Source organism: Orcinus orca, chromosome 20 (assembly GCF_937001465.1).
Source record: "Orcinus orca chromosome 20, mOrcOrc1.1, whole genome shotgun sequence".
Classification (NCBI taxonomy): Eukaryota; Metazoa; Chordata; class Mammalia; order Artiodactyla; family Delphinidae; genus Orcinus; species Orcinus orca.
In genome coordinates, this window is record NC_064578.1 from 18,640,299 (window position 1) to 18,661,182 (window position 20,884).

Here is a 20,884-nt window from a genome sequence, read left to right on the forward strand (position 1 = left end):
CAGGGCTCAAGGGCTAGATTTGTACTAGGCAAGGCTTGTCCCCAAAACTGAGGAGCAGAAACTGCCCCAACAGCTGAGACTTCCCGGGATTTGAAGATAGTGTGAAGGTGTGTGTGTGTGGTCAGGGAGGGAATTGGAGGAGGCCTAGAGATGCCTTGCAGAGGTCTCAGGGGTGAGAAATCCTAGAACCTAAATCCCTCAAACTCAGAATGCTTTCTTTCGTAGTTCTAAATCTATACTCCAACCCAACCGGGCCTGGCTCCATGGGCATTGGAGGCTGGCTGTTCGAGTTACTCCCCTTTGGGTAATGATATCCACAGCAGATGGTACAGCATCAGAGCTGCCCTCTGCTTGGCTTGGGATTTACAGGGCACACTGGATGTGATCCTGACCCTTCTGTGGATAGAACAGGCCCTTCTCCCTCAAACCTCTGCTCATACTTGGCCTTGCTGAGCCCTCAGTTCAGAGGGCCTGAAGCTAATGGGCCATTTTTGCCAAGGCTTTTCCATCTTCGGTGGGGTTCTGGGTCATCTCACATGTCATTAGAGCCTTGACCCTACCCAGCGTAGACATCACAGGAGGTGTCAGAACTGACTGCAGAGGCTTCAGTGCAAGGGAAGCTTCAGGTCAGACCTGAGCTCTGCCTGTCTGCAGCTCACTTTCCCAAGACCAGGTGGGCCATGGAGGGAACACTATGCCCTACAGGGCTTCTGAGAGAAGCCAGCTGAGAGTGCTGCTTCAGCGTTTTCTCCTTGCAACAGGTATCGCTGAAGTGGGGCAGAGGTGGGAGGGTGAGACATGAGAGAGCCAATGAGGCAGGGTAGTTACTGATGCCCAGCCAACTATTAAACTAATTAAAACAATTTAAACTGTTAAGAAAATTTTTGTGGTTTTATTGTATCATGAGGCATTGAAACATCTGAACAAATCAATATCTCGGTGGTGAGGCAGCTGCTTTCTCCTTCACTTCTTTGGGTTACTAGAGCAACTTGTCAGTAGATTAAAAAAAAAAAAAAAAAAAAGACAACCTTTCGCATTACTTAAGTCTTTCCAAGGCATGCGCTGGTACAACACAAACTTCTCCCATCAGATGCAACTAGTCTAGCGTCCAAACATCATGCACAATACCTCGGCAGCAGTAGCGCACTGCGCCCACTCCCACCGCGGCCCTGCTCATTTGTGTATGATATTTGGAGCATCTGGAGGAGCATGAATAATATCGGGAAGAGGAGGGAGGAGGAAACAGCATGAGTGCCTGGCTGGGAGGAGGTCAGCCGAAGTTGTGCAGGGCAAGCCTGAACATGTCATTGGTGCAAACCCAAGCATCATTGATGTTCTTTAATAGGAACATCTGGTGGAACCCCATGATGGGGTCTTCATCGGCCTGTGAGGAGAGAGAAAATGGTTCAGTAAGGTGGCCAAGGAACAGGAAGGGTGTTCAGCAGGAGGTGAACGCTGACTTGGGATCAGGCCCTACAATTTGGACGCAAATCCTAGGAGAGCTAAGGGGTACTTGTGACTGTGAATTGACACAATGTATGAAACACTAAACTGGGCACTAAACTGGGCACTAAACTGGGCCTTGAGATGGCAGCTCACACTGCTATGTACACAAACTGCAGAACAACTCACCAGTTAGCTACAGCAACAGAGCAGAGAACGTACGTGCCTCTGAACCCATGTTTCTGGGCACAAATGATCAATTTGAAAGAGTTCTGCAGCACTTACCATGTAACTCACAGTAATCTGTAAACTAAACAATCTTAGTGTCTGATTATGCCAGTTAGTCCAACCAGGAGAAGGTACTACTAATACTGACTATGGCCAAGTACATGAGAAAAGGCTCAAAACCAAGCTCACACTGATTACAGCTCTACAAGCGAAAAAAACCAATGCAGCACTATCAGGTAATCTGTTTCTTGTCATGTAACATATTTGCAACGAAAAAAGAAAGGCGAGAGACTTCCACCCAAACTGCAGAATACCCAGATGAGGCCTAGTTGAGGTAGGAGCCCAGCCAACCAACAGTGTTTCTAATATCACTGTTTTTTCCAGGAATTATCATCAGCAAGGAGGCAAATCAGTCTTTTGGGGGTTGGACAAAAACACCAGAAAGAACCTGAAGCCAGGTGGGAAGAGGCACTGCTAACTGATTCCAGCCTGGGAAAGTGGGCACTAAGACCCCAGGAGAGACCTCCTCACTCCCAAGGCCTATTTGAGCACACTTGCTGGGCACGGTATCTTGGACAGGCAGGAGAAACTAACAGGAAAGAACAGGCCAGAAGGCAGGTCCGTCTGGGTCCACTGGAGAGGCCTAGCCCCCCCCCCACCCGCCACTTTCTTCCACCCTTGTAACGGACTCAAGAAGCCCTGCCTAGCCTAGGGAGAAGGCATGTGGGCCTGTTACTCTGGGCCCCATGATGCCACAGGCCCAGGAGGTTGGAACCTGGTTAAGGGGCAGCTCATTTGTCCTGCTTTGGGAAGGAGGAGAGGCTTTTTTGGGAAATCAAGAATCTGGCTTCAGCCTGTTAGAGCATAACAAGTAGGAGTTCCTGGGGGGTACGGGACCACAGGAAGGCTTTGAAGGTAACAGGTCTTGAGAAGTGGAAGGAGAAATGCAAAGAGAAGCAAGGGTTTCAGGAATCTGCTTTGCTCAGCAGGTGGAAGAATCAGCAGCCAGCTTGGGGAGTGGCAGCATGGACTCCAGCTCAGGATCAGCTGCCTGCAGAAGGCCCACCTACACCTTGAGGCAGTGCAAAGGCCCAGTGGCTTGGATCACAGCCCCATCCTGCTCCTATACCTCTTGTCCCTTTTCCAAAAATGCTCTATACGAGTGCTCTCCAATAGGACTTGTTGCAATAACAGAAATGTTCTATGTTTGCGCTGTCCAATAGGCAGCCACAAGCACTTGAAGTATGACTAATGCAACTGAGGAACTACATTTTAATTTTATTTCATTTTACTTAATGTAATTTAAAAATCACCACATGTGGCTGATGGCTATTGTACTGAGCTACACAGCTCTAAGCATCACTTTGGGTGTCCCTTGAGAAGCAGGACAGCAGCACTGCAAGGCAGCAGCACTATTACCTTGAGCTGGCCCACAACCATGCTGATGATGCAGCTATCTGGCGTGGGCTGATGGTCCTGCGCCGTGATGCTATGCTGGATTTTCTGGAACGGAAGGCTCTGCAAAGGAAAGAGTGGGTGGTGGGCTGTGGCCAGTGGGGTGGGGAAGGAGCTGCCTGCAGCCCAGCCCTGGCCCTTACTTACAGACAATTTCTCCACAATGGCAGCTTTCCCCTGGAATTGCTGTCCTTCCCACGTAAGGCATGACGCGTCAATCTGAAAACCAGGAAACCTGGGGTCAGGGCTTCAGAGCACAAGGAGTATCTCTGAGGCCCTGAAAGGACCCTGAAAAGGGTCTTGCTTGGGGAAATTAGTTCATGTCTTAGTTTCCCTGCCTGTAAAGAAGGAAAATGAGGGTAACTTCCAAACTTTACAGGATGAACAACTTCTTTAATTACACCCCAGCACTGCAGAACCCAAGCTCTGAAAGACTATGTAACAAAATACAAACTTATTAATAAGTTCACTTCCCACCTTTTATTCAAGAAGTTGTATGGCCTTTGATATGCATGAGCTCCAGGCTGGCTATATGTGGCCAGGGCTCAGTCAAAAGCCATCCTGCTGCATGGTCAGTCAGCACCAGTCCCAGAAAAGCCATCAGTGAGTTCCAAAGAGGCCCTTCCCATGGGGTCAGAGAGGAATGGAGGCTGACAAGGCCTTGCCTGGGACCCTCCCTACCATCAACATGTAACCCATTACCTTCACTTCTTCCCCACCCCATCTCTCCTGCCACAGCCTTCAGGGGCAGAACTCAAAAGTGCCTCTGCTACTTACCAGCTCTGACATTAAGCAAGCTACTTTTTTTTTTCTCCCCCTGAGTCTCAGTTTCCTGATCTTTAAAAGGAATATGTGCTGAGGTTTATATAAAATGACATACATAAAGTACTCTTTTAGGACCTTGCTAACTCTTCTCTGGGTCAGGCCTGCTTTAATTGATTTTAAAAGCAATATGGTAGAAGTGCCAAGGATCCCAGAGTCATACCAGTTTGAGTTTTTAAAATTCTCTACCTATGATAGTGACAATCAAATACCTGTGCTGGATTTGTTCTTCCACTGGTAAGATCCTTTTCTTTTCTTCAAAATTTCTGAACTGGCCCTGACTTTTTGGAGGGAGACACAAAGGAGTTTGCCCACAGCCCAGTCAGGCTGCAAGGCTATGCTGGATGACTCCTACCTCTCCTATCCTGGGCAGACCTGCTAGGCGTGGCCTGATCAATCACATTTCTGTCTTGGGCAGGGTCAAATACAATTAACTCTTGGTATATATGAACATCACTAAAACAGCAGCAAATCGTACCTGCATAGAAGGGTTTCTCAAGACACACCAACCTCCCTGGACTAACCCCATTTGTTTCCCATGAGCATTCAGCGGCTTTTGGCCCCCCAAAGGAAGGTGGACCTGGGGCCTCCAGGAGAGATCAGCGGGGCACTGATGATGCTTACAGCTGCTGCCTCCAGAGGGCACCATGAGCCCTAGCCTCTGTCTGCTGCTGCCCAATCTAGAACAGAGGCACTCCCAGGACCATGGAATGGCAAGCCCAGAACCTGCTGCCTAGGGTATCAGAATCCAGTCTTATAGATGACAGAAAGGAATGTGTGGACCAGGGAGTTGGGCTAGGCCTTAAGCCCCCTGTGCCATGGAGAGTAGCTCAGATAAAAGGGGACAGCCAAATTCAGTGAGGGCTGCCAGAACTTGTGAACTGGAGGCACTGGCCCAACATGTGAATTGATTCCCTGAGGTCCCGTTCTGGTCCTAGAGCTGAAGACTTACATAAATTGCGCCTAGTTGGGTTCTGTCGTTATCAAATAACTGGTAGTAATGTTGAATGAAGCTGGATCCAATCTGCTCCCAAATTGGCTTGTCTCCCATTCTGGAGCGTCACCCGGCCTCGTTGAGACCTGCAAGTCCAGTGAGACAGGGAGGGTAGTGTTGGTACCTTGGTACCGTGGAAGCAGGAGGTAGCCAGCCAGTCTCCTCACTGACCCCCACCCCTCCCAGACCTCCTTGAGTAGGGAATCTTTTGCTGACGTCTGTTCTCCCAGGAAACACAGAGAGGGGCCAGGGAACTGACAGGCGATCCCTCAATACAGACCAGTGCAGGGAGCCCAGAGGTGGACCAGACCCAGATCCTCCTTTGAGGGGCTCTCGTGGATGAACAGCAGGATGGGTGCTGAGGGTGGAGCCAGGACAAAGGAAGGTCAGAGCAAGTCCAATGGAGGGATGGGCTTTTAAGGAGGAGCTAAGCACTCTCCCCATATCTTTTCATTTAATCCTCTCAACAACCTGCAAGGCTGTTGAGAGTTATTGCTATTCTTCCCACTTTGCAGGTCGGGAACTACTGATGTCTGTATGTGGAGTGTCTTCTATTGCAGCCTTCAGGCCCACTCCTTGTCCTGCTGAGACTCAGCACTCAGTCCCTCAACACTGCCCTCCGGGCTTACTGGCAGGTGGAAGAAGACCCATTGGGAGTGGGGGGAAATGGCTCCTCAAGGCCCCAGTTGCAACAAAGACAGCGAGTGACTCCCCCCGCACACACTTTGTCTTAAGGGGGTAGTTACGTCTTTGAGGCCAGGTGACATGATTTCGTCACTGATGGGGGTTATATCTACCCACTTCAGAGCTGGAACCATGGTTTCAGAGGATCACAGGTAATAACAGAAATGTTGGGAGGGGAAATGAAGGCTGTGAGGGGGAAATGTGTCATGTCTTCACATCCCCATCCCAGCACTCACTCCATCAGAAGGGCTGCCCCTCTCCAGTCTCTGAGGGGGGGAGGAGAGGGAGGGGTGGGCCCCCCCGCTACAGATATCAGGGACCCCAGGCTGCTAGACGGAAAACCCAAGCCCCAGATGAAAGAGTCGCTCACGCTTTGGCAGGCCCGGGTAGGGTGGCGTGCATCTCCCTGCAGGATCCATGACAGCAGACCTGTGTGTTGCTCTGTAGTCATCTCTGACTGTAGAGGAGCCCACCCCCTCTCTCCTAATAACAGGAACTCTGAACCAAAGCAGTAAGGAGGTGGGTTTGGCCCTGGCAGACAACCATTGGCAGTAGTGGGATCTCACGCAAGTCACTGCACTTCTTAGGGCCTCAGCCCCCTTCTCTATAAGAGGGTGGAACCCTGAGGTTGCCAGTGGTTGTGGTCTCACTAAGGGAACCTAGTAAAGCCCTCAACTCAACATGGTAAGTGCTAGTTTGCTCCAGTCCCTATGACCTCACCCAAGGCCAGAAGAGCCAGAGGGAAGGACAGTGTTAGTGGGCAGTGGCTTATCCCCAATCCAGCCAATCTCCCTGCCTGTGACCAACACTCCAGCCAATGAGGGGCCAGGAAGCTGAGCCAGCTTTATTTTAAGTCCCCTAGGAGGTGGTGGCACTAAAAATAGCAGTTCAGTGCTGGGATGACTAAGAAATGTCCAGGAAAGTCTAAAACAAGCAGAGGAGAAAGCTTGGACCCGGTCACGCCTGCTTGGGACAAGGTGTATCCCAGTTCACACTCTGCCAAGAAATACATCAACAAATGGGAAAAACATAGGATCAACAGCTAGTCCCAGCTGCTCTGTCTTGGTCACATTTCCAAGGGGTCAGACTGTGACTGTACCACATGCAAACTTGGGTTACTGGAGGCAGGACACAGCCCCACATCTCGCATCTCTGCCCCTTCCACCCTAGTATTCACTATGCTTGGCTCACTCATTGTGGCCCAACCCTACCACATCATGCTCTCAAGATGCCTTGCTGAGCATCTTGAACTCTGGGGCAGGGGGAAAGCTGGGGGAATGGATGAGGGCCATCTCCCGCTCTGTCCTAAGCAGCCCTCAGGGAAGGTCTTGGAGAAAGGAGTATGCCAGTCAGAAGAAACAACATTAGCAAATGTCTAGAGCCTCAGAAAGAGATTAGGGCAGGAAACCGAGAAGCTGGAGATGGAGGATGAGGGGAAATAAGGCCAGAAGCTCATCCAAAGAAAAAAAAAGTGGCGCCATGTGGTGGGACAGTGAGGTGAAGGAAGTGGGGGGGTGTTTTTTCCTTTTTCAACATTGTTCTTAACAGTGTGATTAACATGCTAATACAAAAACTACTTGGCAGAAGTAGTGGTAGAGTAAAGAGGTGGAGGGATAAAAGGACAAGAAGACCCCTTTGGCCCGGTGGAGTGGGACAGGGCAGAGTGAGCTCTCCTGAGGAACAGGACTGCTCAGGGGCTCCCAGAAAGTGGGAGAAGGAACCTTCAAAAGTATGTGGACTGAAGACTTTGCTTTAAAGATGTCAAATGGGGCTGCTGAGGCCAACACCAACCTCATTCGAGGCCTTCTTGACCTTGATGTGTTTATCTCTATGTCGTGATCACATCGCCATGTGGTCAGATTCCACTGTCAGCCCACTTTACAGGTGGGAAAACCAAGGTTCAGCTGGTTGCCCCAAGCTCACCCAGTACATCAGTGCTGATACTGGGTTCTCTGGTCAAGGTCACTGCTTGCTTTCTGCTAACTTTGCATCCCTGAGCTCTAAACCACAAGGCTGTCCATGTCCCTCCCCTACAAAACCCTCACCCTTGGGTTAAAGGTCAAACCCCCAAAGCTCCACATGTGGCTATCCACACCCGTCCCTGACTCCTCAGCCATTCTCTCCTATCTCCATCCAGCTCCACACATAAACACACCAGAACTCTCTGAGTGCTTGCTCCCTGTGTCTTTTGCACAGGTGAGTCCTCCTGCCATGATGCCCGCCCTCCCCTCAGGTCACTGTTCAGATGCCACACATTTGCGTCCTCCTTTCCAGACTCAACTGTTGACTCCAACCCCACGTGCAAAGCCATATCAACACACCCAGGGCTCATTCCTCTGCCTGAACACAGCTCTGGGCTGTGAGGGTTCCAGTGTGGTTCCTGCCACACCCGACCCCACCTCCTCAACCTCCCAGCACAGAGTCCAGCAAACTACAGGATTTACAGTTTCTGACTCCAAATCTTCCACAAAGCTTTGCACTCATAGCCAGGAGGCAGCATTCCTGAGTCCAGAAAAAGCAACAGGGTGCAGAGCCCACCTCCCATCCCCATGCAACATAGAGGAGAGGTGGGCCAGGCTGGGAGGATGTTCCCCAGGATGGCCAGCCAGCCTTGACCTTGTTTCTAATATATTTATTGTGGAAAGAACAGCCTGGAAAGAAACAAAATGCCAAGGCTGAGGGGCAGCCTCACATCAGATTGGAGAGTGACCTTCATGACAGCTTCTCCTACAGCTCTTCCAAGAGGGCTGCTGACCACACCGTCTCCTGCTTCACTTAGGCTGACTAAGGCCAGGCTCCTCGAGGAGCAGAAATGACCTTGGTGACCTCTCACCCACTGAGCTTCAGCCTTCACTGACCCTTAGGTCTCTGTGGGTGCAAAGACGCTCTAAAAATGTCTCATAAACCATGGCCCTTTCCCAACAAATTTCCGCAGAGGCAGAGATGCCCCAGCCTTGTGAATGATTTCAACTCATTCATACTCCCTGAGGTTGTCACAGACCCCAGGTTAAAACCTCTGGCCCAGGAGATTCCATTGGGTAACAGAAAAAACTTCATTTTTATCCTCAAATTCTGGGTCAGTGTTTCCATATTTTGAAACTTGAAACAGCAATGTCCGGCTGATAATGTCTCATTTTCACTAATGTGTATTACGTGTAGAAATGTGCTAAGGGCTTTACGTGCATTTGTTCTAACACCCTGTGAGTCAACTCCCATATTAGAGATGAGCAAAATGAGGCCCAGCAAGGTCAGCTAATTTGCTCAAGGTCACAAGCCTAATAAATGGTGGAACTGGATGGAACCAGGCTTAGTGGACTCCAGAGCCAGGACTCCCAGTGATAACTAGTCTGGAGATAAAAATGAACAACATGGGGGCTTCCCTGGTGGTGCAGTGGTTAAGAATCTGTCTGCCAACGCAGGGGACACGGGTTCGAGCCCTGGTCTGGGAAGATCCCATATGCCGCGGAGCAACTAAGCCCGTGCGCCACAACTACTGAGCCTGCAGTCTAGAGCCTGTGAGCCACAACTACTAAGCCTGCATGCCACAACTACTGAAGCCCACACACCTAGAGCCCGTGCTCTGCAACAAAAGAAGCCACCACAATGAAGCCTGTGAATCACAACGAAGAGTAGCCCCTGCTCGCCATGACTAGAGAAAGCCCGCGCACAGCAATGAAGACCCAACACAGCCAAAAATAAATAAAAATAAAATAAATAAATTAAAAAAAAAAAATGAACAACATGTAGGGCTGAAGCCCTGATCTCTGACCTTGGCTTTCTCAGACAGGGGCAAGACAGGGGCAAGACAGGTCTGAACCAGGGCTTCTGCCTCCAAACAATGGCACCAGGCAGACTGCCACACTAAACAATGGGTGTTTTCACCCATTGGGGATGATCTCACCGTTTTCCCAAATCTTCAAAGTCACAACCCCATTCTACCATCTCAGCAAAACAGATATAGATGCTGGCCTAGCTGGACCTGGGTCAGGGCTGGAGGCAGGAGAGTGATGAGGAAGAGGACATTACTGACTCCAGACTAATAAAACAGAAGGATGCTCACCTCTGAGGGCCCATCACCGAGGTCCGCAAAGAATGCCAGATATGCTGAGCTTATAGTGGGACCCTTGAAATTGGCACCAACCATCTCTATTACCCTCACACCTACTGTCTGCTAGGCCTCCAAGAGCCCTGAAGCAGAGGCTGAGAAGGACTCCGACAGGTGGGACTGACAGACAACCTTGGCTTAAACCCAGAGCACAGGCGTGCACTGTGGGGAGTGAGAGGGAAGGCTGCATAGTGCCTGTCCTTCAGGAACAAACTGCACCTCTTTCCATGATCTGAGGGGTGCTGTATATCCTGTCCTACGGCCCTCCAATGACTTCCCTTCCCATTCCCCACTGACAGTCTCAACCATTTATCCTGGCTTCAAGGCCCTGGGTGGCCTGGCCTCCCAGCTATCCAACCTTGTCTCCTGCCACCCACTCCTTCCCGTCCTCTGCAGCCACTCTGGGCATTTTCCTGTTTCTGGAACATGTTGAGCCTGTCTCACTGGAGGGGTTTGCAACTGTTGATCCTTCTACCTGGATCACCCTTCTTCGTAGATCTCCATGTGTCTGCTTCCTTGTCACATATGTGTCAGGTCAAATGTTACCTCCTCGTAGATACCTTCAGACACTGTGACCACTCCGTCTAAAGCAGCCACCCATTTACTCACTTCACCACCCCGTTTCATCTTCTTAGCACTTGTCACTGCATGAGACTGTCACATTTACATATTTGTTTATGGTCTGTCTCCCTGACTGGGGCACCCCTGTTCCCATGGTGCCTGGCCCAGCCCCTCTGCTCTGGAGGACTGAGCTCTGGGCAAACCCTGTTCAATTTAAGTGGCCAAGTGACCCACTTCCCCTCCTCCCACACCTTCTGTCCAAGTTGTCAGGAAACAATCCTTTGCCTTCCACCCAGCCATCTGTCTGAGGCGTGTGGGAAGTGGGGCTTAGCCCCAAACACCCTCCATCCCCCCACAAGGCTCTGATCACCTGAGGGACAACTGGGGCTGAATAGTAGGCACACAACCACTTCCCTCAAAGGCTTGGCCTCTAGTTTGCTTCTCCTCTCCCTCATGGTATGACCCTCTGACCCTGTCTCTTCATCAGTAATTATGAGGATGTTAGGGGTAATCAACTGAGGGTATAAAGCAGGACTCAGCTGTAAGCAGTCATTGGCAGGTGCTAGGTGAATACTAGGTCAAGAGCTAGGAAGAAGGTGGATATCTCAGTCTCCTATAGGGACACCACACTAAAGAGCAGCCTTGACCGAGGACTGGCAACAGCCTCGTCCACCACTCCCCTGCCTGAAGTTGGGAGGGAAATCAGCTAAGGTCTGCTGCCCAGATGGCTGGCCAGGACAGAACCCTCTCCTGGGGCAGACCCCTGATGTCTAGGTGCCCCCAGCACCCTAAGGGCCTTTTCCTTATCTTCTATTTGAAGAAAGGGCTCCAGAGATTTCAGGCTGCCCTGGCTGGCCCAGAAGGTGAATCCCGAGACCTGCATTGTAGTCCCTCTGCTCCATGCTTATTCAGTCCTTGAGTGGCCACCCCTTCCCAGGTGGCTCAGGGATCTCTGAGGCCCCCGTCCTAGAGAGCTCCCATCCATGAACTTGCTGGTTCATGTACTGTAAGTCAAACTCCTGTAAGCCAAACAGTTACATGTGTTCTCTCATTGGAGTCTCACAGCCCTGAAAAGCTGGTGTGATTAGTGTAACTTTGTAGATGAAGAAACCAAGACTCTGAGAGAATAGGAAAGAATTCAAGACCACAGAAGGCCACTGGCATAGTCAGCATTAAAATGTCCACAAAATTGGCCTGGACTGGAGCAGCTGAGAGCCCATGTCAAGCAGCAGAAAGCATAGATGGCAAAATGAGGCTGTGAGGAATGGAGCCCAGGCCTTTTCTTCCCCTTTGAAATCAGCAAGCTCCATGGCCATCAGAACAGAAGCCTCTAAGTGCATGCTCAGCCTGTCAAAGCAGGTTTACAACCTACAAATGAGAACTTGCCTTGACTTGGGTCTGACCATCTCTGCAAGTGAACCAATGTCTCTTTACAGACATCCTTCCAGGGGGCCACAGTTTCTGCCCTGGTGAGACCCAGTGGCTCTAATGCAGTACCTGAGGCTTTAAGAAACAAACATTCCAGAATTCCCCCAGTTTACTGAGGCAAACTACCCTCAGTTCCCAGGTACCCTGGACACACCCCTCTCATGAGGGGAGGTTCTCCTTCTCCAGCGTAGCCCCCACTCCAGCCTGGGTGCTTAAGGAGTTGGTACATAGCAGGTACCAGCAACAAATAAAGAGAAAGGCCTAGGGTAGTGAGAAGGGCCAACCCCAGCTCTCTTGTGTTCCTCTTCCCTGGCCACTAAGACACTTCCCTAGTTGTAGCCAGGCCTGAGCAAATGATTCCTCCCAGGAAGACACATTCCAGCTGATAGGGTGAGAAGGAGAAGGCGCCACACAGACCTGGTGGTAAGGGTGATTACCAGAACGATCAGTCACTCCAGACTGACTCCAGGCCTGGAAGTCACTGCAGGGATAACCCACTGCTGTGGCCTCCCTCAGGGAGAGAGTCTTCAAGAATTCCTGTCACATACGGTCAAAGCAAGAGAATCACAGAATCTCAAAGTTAGGGAAGGGGTAGTCAACTCAAATCCAACTCCACACACACAAACATCCTCAAATGGCCCATCAGAAAAAAATAACTTTAAAAAGAGGCCCATCAGTGTATACGACAAACCCACAGCAAACATCATTCTCAATGGTGAAAAACTGAAAGCATTTCCTCTAAGATCAGGAACAAGACAAGGATGTCCACTCTCACCACTATTATTCAACATAGTTTTGGAAGTCCTAGCCACGGCAGTCAGAGAAGAAAAAGAAATAAAAGGAATACAAATTGGAAAAGAAGAAGTAAAACTGTCACTGTTTGCAGATGACATGATACTATACATAGAGAATCCTAAAGATGCCACCAGGAAACTACTAGAGCTCATCAATGAATTTGGTAAAGTTGTAGGATACAAAATTAATGCACAGAAATCTCTTGCAGTCCTACACAATAACGATGAAAAAATCTGAAAGAGAAATTAAGGAAACACTCCCATTTACCATTGCAACAAAAAGAATAAAATACCTAGGAATAAACCTACCTAAGGAGACAAAAGACCTGTATGAAGGAAACTATAAGACACTTATTGAAGAAATTAAAGACAACACAAACAGATGGAGAGATATACCATGTTCTTGGATTGGAAGAATCAATGTTGTGAAAATGACTATACTATCCAAAGCAATCTACAGATTCAATGCAAACCCTATCAAATTACCAGTGGCATTTTTTACAGAACTAGAACAAGAAAATCTTAAAATTTGTATGGAGAAACAAAATACCCCGAATAGCCAAAGGAGTCTTGAGGGAAAAAAACGGAGCTGGCGGAATCAGACTCCCTGACTTCAGACTACACTACAAAGCTACATTAAAGAAGACAATATGGTACTGGCACAAAAACAGAAATATAGATCAATGGAACAGGATAGAAAGCCCAGAGATAAACCCACACACCTATGGTCAACTAATCTACGACAAAGGAGGCAAGGATATACAATGGAGAAAAGACAGTCTCTTCAATAAGTGGTGCTGGGAAAACTGGACAGCTACATGTAAAAGAATGAAATTAGAACACTCCCTAACACCATACACAAAAATAAACTCAAAATGGATTAGGACCTAAATGTAAGACTGGACACTATAAAACTCTTAGAAGAAAACATAGGAAGAACACTCTTTGACATAAATCACAGCAAGATCTTTTTTTTATCCACCTCCTAGAATAATGGAAATAAAAACAAAAATAAATAAATGGGACCTAACGAAACTTAAAAGCTTTTGCACAGCAAAGGAAACTACAAACAAGATGAAAAGACAGCCCTCAGAATGGGAGAAAATATTTGCAAACAAATCAATGGACAAAGGATTAATCTCCAAAATATATAAACAACCCATGCAGCTCAATATCAAAAAAAATAAACAACCCAATCAAAACACGGGCAGAAGACCTAAATAGACATTTCTCCAAAGACATACAGATGGCCAAGAAGCACATGAAAAGATGCTCAACATCACTAATTATTAGAGAAATGTAAATCAAAACTACAATGAGGTATCGCCTCACACCAGTTAGAATGGGCACCAGAAAATCTACAAATAGGACTTCCCTGGTGGCGCAGTGGCTAGGAATCCGCCTGCCAACGCAGGGGACACAGGTTTGACCTATGGTCTGGGAAGATCCCACATGCCACGGAGCAACTAAGCCCGTGCACCATAACTACTGAGCCTACGCTCTAGAGCCCGTGAGCCACAACTACTGAAGCCCGCGTGCGTAGAGCCTGTGCTCTGCAACGAGAAGCCACTGCACTGAAAAGCCCGCCTGCCACAACGAAGAATAGCTCCAACTCGCTGCAACTAGAGAAAGCCTACGCACAGCAATGAAGACCCAATGCAGCCAAAAATAAATAAATAAAACAAATAAATTTTATTAAAAAAAAAAGAAAATCTACAAACAACAAATGCTGGAGAGGGTGTGGAGAAATCGGAACCCTCTTGCACTGTTGGTGGGAATGTCAATTGATACAGCCACTATGGAAAACAGTATGGAGGTTCCTTAAAAAACAAAAAATAGAATTACCATATGACCCAGCAATCCCAGTACTGGGCATATACCCAGAGAAAACCATAATTCAAAAAGACACATGCACCCCAATGTTCACTGCAGCACTATTTACAATAGCCAGGTCATGGAAGCAACCTAAACACCCATCAACAGACGAATGGATAAAGAAGATGTAGTATATACATACAATGGAATATTACTCAGCCGTAAAAAGGAACGAAATTGGGTCATTTGTAGAGATGTGGATGGACCTAGAGGCTGTCATACAGAGTGAAGTAAGTCAGAAAGAGAAAAACAAATATCGTATATTAACGCATACATGTGGAACCTAGAAAAATGGTACAGATGAACCGGTTTGCAAGGCAGAAATAGAGACACAGATGTAGAGAACAAACGTATGGACACCAAGAGGGGAAAGTGGTGGGGGGGTGGTGGTGGTGGTGGTGGGATGAATTGGGAGATAGGGACTGACATGTATACACTAATATGTATAAAACAGATAACTAACAAGAACCTGCAGTATAAAAAAATTAAATTAAATTAAATTAAATAAAAAAGGAGGCCCATCGGGCTTCCCTGGTGGTGCAGCGGTTGAGAGTCCGCCTGCCGATGCAGGGGACGCAGGTTCATGTCCTGGTCCGGGAAGATCCCACATGCCGCGGAGCGGCTGGGCCCGTGAGCCATGGCTGCTGAGCCTGCACGTCCGGAGCCTGTGCTCCACAACGGGAGAGGCCACAACAGTGAGAGGCCCGCGTACCGCAAAAAAAAAAAGGCCCATCAGGAGGTTCAGCTCAACCCCAGCGCACAGAAATCCTGCCCAACTTTCAATGTACATCCTGTGGAAAACTTTTTGGATCCACTCCCCTCTCTCCAAAAGGACTATTCCCTTTCACTTCTGGGGAGAGTGCCTCTGGTCTGACTCTGGAAGATGTCCTGATATTTATCACTCCAGGAGCACTGGGCACTTGAATAAGTGACCTGAGAGGGTCTCAGAAGAGACAGAAGCCACAAACCCAGGTTCCAGGCAGGGAATAAGGCCACACACCACAGAATGCTGGTGAGATTCTCAGGCACCAGGAGAATACCCAGCAGAGACCCCTGAGGAATGCAGGAGCTACCGATAGAAGACAGCTGCTAGACTCAACAGCCACAGCAATTTGGAGTGGTGACAGCCAAGTTTCTCAAGGGACCCCAGACTTTCCTGGCCCCAACATCCTGAAGTATACCTTGTTCTGTGGTTTCTCCAGGCACTGGAGAGGAGAGTGGGCTCACTAACAGACTTTCCTCTCTGGTGCTCTACTCATTCAGAAGCCCCCTCTTTTGCAAAGGGCCAAGAGCCCCTTGTGGGTCCCTTCAACTTAGCCCTCAGCACATAATAGCAACATTACCTCTGTCTCTTCCACTACTGTGACATCCTTTTCCCAGCACCAGGACTTGGTAGGATTCATTATTCTACCTCCAGCCTCAGCCCAGTGGGCTGACATATAGAAAGCGCTGCAAGAATGGTTGCTGAATAAAATGGATCATTGGTGTAAAAGGAGAAAAAAAAAAATTTCAAGCAAGATACTAATGCCTCAGTAAGGGTATTCCAGAATTTTTTGATACAAGGTGCCTTCCAGTTCTAAAATTTGAGAATTCTTTCACTTAAATCATTCTTCCCATCCCAACCCACCAACTGCAAAGACAGCAGAATAAAGTGAAACGTGGCTCAGAGAGGAGAGGTGGTCTCCATGTCACTAAGGGACCTAGTTGAGCTGGTTGAGAACCCAGCATCCTCACAGCCTGCCCGCTTGCTTACGCAACCATATCCTGACTGTCCCATGCCAGGCCCCACCTCCCAAGACAGCCCTACATGAATAGAGGGTGCAGATTGATTCTGGAGAACCTCAGGGTTCTTTAACGATTGGAATGAGAGGGAGGGACCTGAATTCCTCCTGTTCCCAAGTAACCTTTGTTCCTTTTTCCCAAGGAACAGCAGCATTTTGACCTTGAAGAAAACCCTTGTTTTCAAGTCACCTAGGGCTTTGCAATGTGTGAACTAATCCACAGCCATAAAGCCTAATTCACCTGACACCAGTGTCCTAGAAAGAACCAACCCAGACAATCTCAAGGTCTTGGAACAACTACTTATAGCACTAAGAGATCCAATCACACTGATCCTATTTGTGTCCTGTGGGTGGTCCCTCCTTGTTGCCCACCTCCACTGGCAAACCAGGCCTCTCCTAAGTCTGCTGAATGAACCTGACTCCCATGTGGTCGTGGGCTAGGATGTGGACTAGGAGGGTTGAGTCCAGAGAAAACGCAGGCCCTGGTGACGAGATCTGGACAGAACCTTCCTTGCCTGTCCTCCTTAACCAGGGAGAATGCAATTCAACTGCAGGAAAACTTCCAAGGCTAGAGTTCAATGACCAGAAAAATATTACCTGGGGAAATACTCAAGGGAAAAAAATTCCAAGGATGGTGGCTTCCTGCGTCACAGGCCTAACTCAACTCTCCTAAAAGAACTGCATGCTGCTGAGGCCAGGTCTGCAGAGACTTAGCTGCATCTTTATCCCTGCAAGAACTGTGGCTCAGAAGCTACACTGGGGTCAGAGGAATCAAGGCTTAACGAACTGTCTCTTCTCCATATCCCATGGTCTTCTCTGGACTTGTCCCTTAATTTTATCACCAATCAGGAGTGCCTTTACAAAGCCTGCTAGAAGACTACCCTATGGCTAGATACTTCCCTACTCCCAGAAATCAATGGAGTCCTTGGAGCCATCATTAAAGGCAATTTCTCAAGGCCCAACCAGCTTCCTGCCTGTTCATAGGTCACTCAGTTGTTGGAAAGTGAGCAGGCAGGTGAGGGAAGCCTGACTTTGTGCAGCCTCCAGCTCTAGTCCTGCCACCCAGGCTTCAGAAGGGCCTCACAGAGCATGAATCTGAACCCCACAGCCCAGATGTGCCCTATGCCCAATGTTGCTTGCAGCCCAGCCTCTTGTTTGGTACCAGGCTCAGGGACCTCAGACCTGGATTCTACTTTCCCCTCCATTAAACCCCACCTTACCGTTACCATTCTTATCGAATCATCCTCCTCTGTGGGAAAAGGGCAGATGACTCTGGGAGGGGCAGAAGTGAGGATTAGGCTGTGCTGAAGAGATCTAACGATGTGTTGGAGGCTCACACATTCAGCCTTACCTCCTTGGCTTCTTCCCTCCCTCCACTAACGCGGCCGGCCAACCCACCCACGGCTGGGGCCTGATCACTGACAGAGAGAAGGGCGGGGACTGAGCCTACGAGTCCGGAGCCGCCTCATCTCATCAAGCCAGATCCTCTAAGACTGGCCGGGGATGAAGTCCCACGTGGAACCCCCTCCCTACCCCAGATTCCCTGACCCTGGCCTCGATGCAGGAGAATCTGAGTTCCAGAGTGGGAGATAGGTTTCGTGCACTCTCAGCGGGCAGACAAGCAAGGGAGCGTTCACCTACATCCTAGCCGAGCTATGGTTGAGAACCGGGTGAGGGTAGGGCTGCGGCAGGCGGGCGCCCTTACCCAGTGCTGACTCCGGAGCGGGCCGGGTGGCACCTGCCCATCCCCGGATCCTTGGCAGGCGGGCGGCAGGACGTGTGGCTGGGGTCCGCCCGCTAGCCTGCCTGCAGAGTTTGCAGGACTCGGGCTGGCCGGGCTAGGCCAGACGGGGCGGGGCCCAGAGAGCCCCATCCGGGTGGTCCAGAACAGAGAAAAAGGCCCGGCCCCGGCGCGGTCCGGTGTGCCCGCCACGGGCACGGTACGCCTGAAATGGGTTCCTGGCTGTCTCTGTGTTCCCCCTGGCCGCCGCCTCAGAGGACCGACGGGAGGCGGAGCCGCGCGCGACACATGGCCCCGGCCCCGCGCGGCTTCGGGCCGCCGGGGGGGGGGGAGGGGAGGGGCGGCCCTGGGACTCGCAGCTGAGGCTCCAGGCGACCCGGAGCGCGGCTCCTGCGGCCCAGCCCCCGCCCCAGCGCGCTAGCCCAGACACTCACCCGAGGGGCTGGCACGATGGCGGCAGCGGCGGCGGCAACCCAGCGCGGTCTGCGACCGACTGTCCCTTCCCCCCTGCCTTCCCTTGCCACCCCACTGCACTCTGGGAAACGCAGTTCCCCCCGTTCTCCTTTTTGGCATAGATGCGCCAGGAGAAAACTACAGTTCCCGACGTCCTATGCGCCGAGGCCCAGACACGGCCCGCAGCGCGGGAGGGGAGACTAAGTCAGGGAGGGAGGCCGCAGAGGCGAGCCCCTGAGAATTGTGGTCTAGCGGAAGCCTCTGGAACACCCGAGCTTGGCGCCAGGCGAGGGTCAGGGCTCAGTTATCGCCAAGTCCCAGCTGGTCCGGCCCAGCTCTGGTTGCGCGGCCGTTCGGTGTTGGCCCCGCCTCCGTGGGAGCTCGGCCTGGCCCCAAACTGGCCTAGCCGCCCCTCCCTGGGCCCCTGAGCTGTTTCCGCTCGCAAAGCCCCCTCCCCTTTGGTGCTCTGGCCGCCCCTGCAGCCCCTTCGAGTGTTGCTCTAAGGCCAGCCGGGGCGGAACGCACAGCTTCTGTTTTTCCCAACATTCTTGCGCCCTGCCCGGTGCTAGTCGGACCCAAAGCTGGTTTCAAGCAGGCGAGGCTTTTCTTGGGCTGGAGACAAGATTACTCTTTAGATTTCTGCAGTTAGGGTCTACAAGACATTCTCACAAGTTTGGTTTTTGTTTTTTTTCCAGTAGGCATGGCAGCTAAGAGTTTCATTTTTATTAAGAGAAAAGAGTAATAACTGGCACGCCCAAACCTTCCCCGTGATTTAAGTGATAAAATTGTCCATAATCTCCCTCCTGCCCATTGCCCTTTCCTTTCAACCCCCATTTTCATCGTTTCCCGGGCAACGCAAACTTTTGAAGTAAGGCCAGTCTCTAGTTCAGGCCTGCTGGGGAAATGCTCTGCAGCTAAGCCAGGGGGATCACAGGTAAAGTTTATAGCAACAAGTCTTCTCCTGACCAGAGATCTCTCAGTTCTCTTGTTCTTCCAGAAGGGTCCTTCACAGATCCTCATTGTCACCCCCACCGCTCCTCCCGGGAATGCCTCATACGACCAGGCTAGGCTTTGTTTAATTAAATCCCAGATCTCTATTACTTTGCCTGACTAGATTCTTCTCTTATTACTCAGTCAGGGAGACTCTGTATTGCCCTGCTTGTGGTGTATCTAGGACCTCCCTTGCTCTGAGCTGTCCTCCTCCCCTCCAGAAGCTAAAACACCAGATAGGTTGTGTGCTCACAACATCCAGACACCAGAGAGTCCTAGCCAGTCTGGCCCTCACCCTGTCCTGGGAGTGCTGCTGAGAGGTTCAAGTGAGCCAAAGCTGAAACAGTCTAAGTCCCTTCAACACACAGGAACTAAAGGACACACTAAAGAGCATGGCTTGGGCCTGGGAAAGTCCTCACTCCTAATGAAGGAGGGTGGGGACAGTTGAGCAACTGATCCAATACCTACCCATAAAGGGCTTCAGTCCCACCTGGCCTGGAAGGTCACTGCTGTGCTTCCACCACCTTAGGACAAGCCAGAACTAACCCTAGGAAGGGAGAGATACAGTCCCTTCCACATCTAGGTACTGCACAACCTATCTCCCACCCCTCCTCCCCACCACAGACTTGTTTCTCAAATCAGTGCCAAGGGACCAGAAGAAGAGCAGAAATTAGAGAGACATTAATTTTAGAGTCATTCCAGTTTGAAACCACAGGGAAAGACCCCAGGTAAGTGGCTTTTTCCATAAGTAACAGAGAAAGGAGTCATATGTTTTATGGAGCCCAATAAGTGTCCATTTGTGCCCCAACACCCATGTTAAACATGGCTAGCTTTAAAGGCATCTGTAGCTAGCTTTGAGCTAAATTACTTGGAACTATAAATAAAAATGTCACCTTGCCGCTACAATATCCAATCTAAAGAAAGATGTTAACAGCCAAGAAAATGAGTCAAGGGTCACCAATTCCAACTCCTATGCTTAAAGTCCTCTATGGATCCACCTCCTTCACAATGAAAGTGTACCAAAGTCAAAGGTATCTGTATAAGAGTCCATGGCTGGCTCCAGCTACGGTCTTCACTGATTTAAGTAACTGCGTGCCCATGTGTGCCAGACACCATACTAGGCCTAAGGGCTAAAATAGTGAGCAAAATTCAACTCCAGCTGAAAATTCTTAAGGAATTCAAAACCCTCAGAGAAGTGGGCTGCCACAATTCAGTTTAGTTCTCAGTTGCTCCTTCTCCCAGTTGAAAGGACACAGGGAGCTAACCCATGGACAAACCAGGACCATTTGGTGCAATTTCCAAACTCTTCGGGGTGAGCTGGAACTCTGCAAAGACCTTATAAGGCCAGGGTCCTTGTGCTTAGGGCCTCTTTATGGAGAAACCTAGTCACTGAAGCATCTCTACTCTCAGGGTCAGCCTGGTCCTTGAGACCTAAGGCGGCGAAGGTGGAGGCCTATCAGGAAGTCCATCTCCCCATGTTTCAGGGACCCTTAGCTGAGTCCTTATAAAAATAAATTGGCGAAACCCAAA

General features: G+C 49.9%; 1 protein-coding gene across 3 annotated transcripts; it reads right to left on the reverse strand.

Moving 5' to 3' along the window:
• Positions 1-870: 870 nt before the first annotated feature.
• Positions 871-18,491, reverse strand: NUTF2 (nuclear transport factor 2). 3 transcript variants are annotated; one of them, XM_004273175.3, is made up of 5 exons: positions 18,346-18,491; positions 4,901-5,028; positions 3,274-3,345; positions 3,091-3,189; positions 871-1,384 (listed from the first exon to the last, which is right to left on the reverse strand). In XM_004273175.3, the coding sequence occupies exons 2-5, from the start codon at positions 4,997-4,999 to the stop codon at positions 1,271-1,273; spliced, it is 384 nt and encodes a 127-aa protein (XP_004273223.1). In that variant the 5' UTR covers positions 5,000-5,028; positions 18,346-18,491; the 3' UTR covers positions 871-1,270. The 3 variants fall into 3 exon arrangements, with proteins under 3 accessions (XP_004273223.1, XP_049559970.1, XP_033290086.1); XM_049704013.1 differs by lacking the exon at positions 18,346-18,491 and adding an exon at positions 17,876-18,245; XM_033434195.2 differs by lacking the exon at positions 18,346-18,491 and adding an exon at positions 5,997-14,823.
• Positions 18,492-20,884: the final 2,393 nt, after the last annotated feature.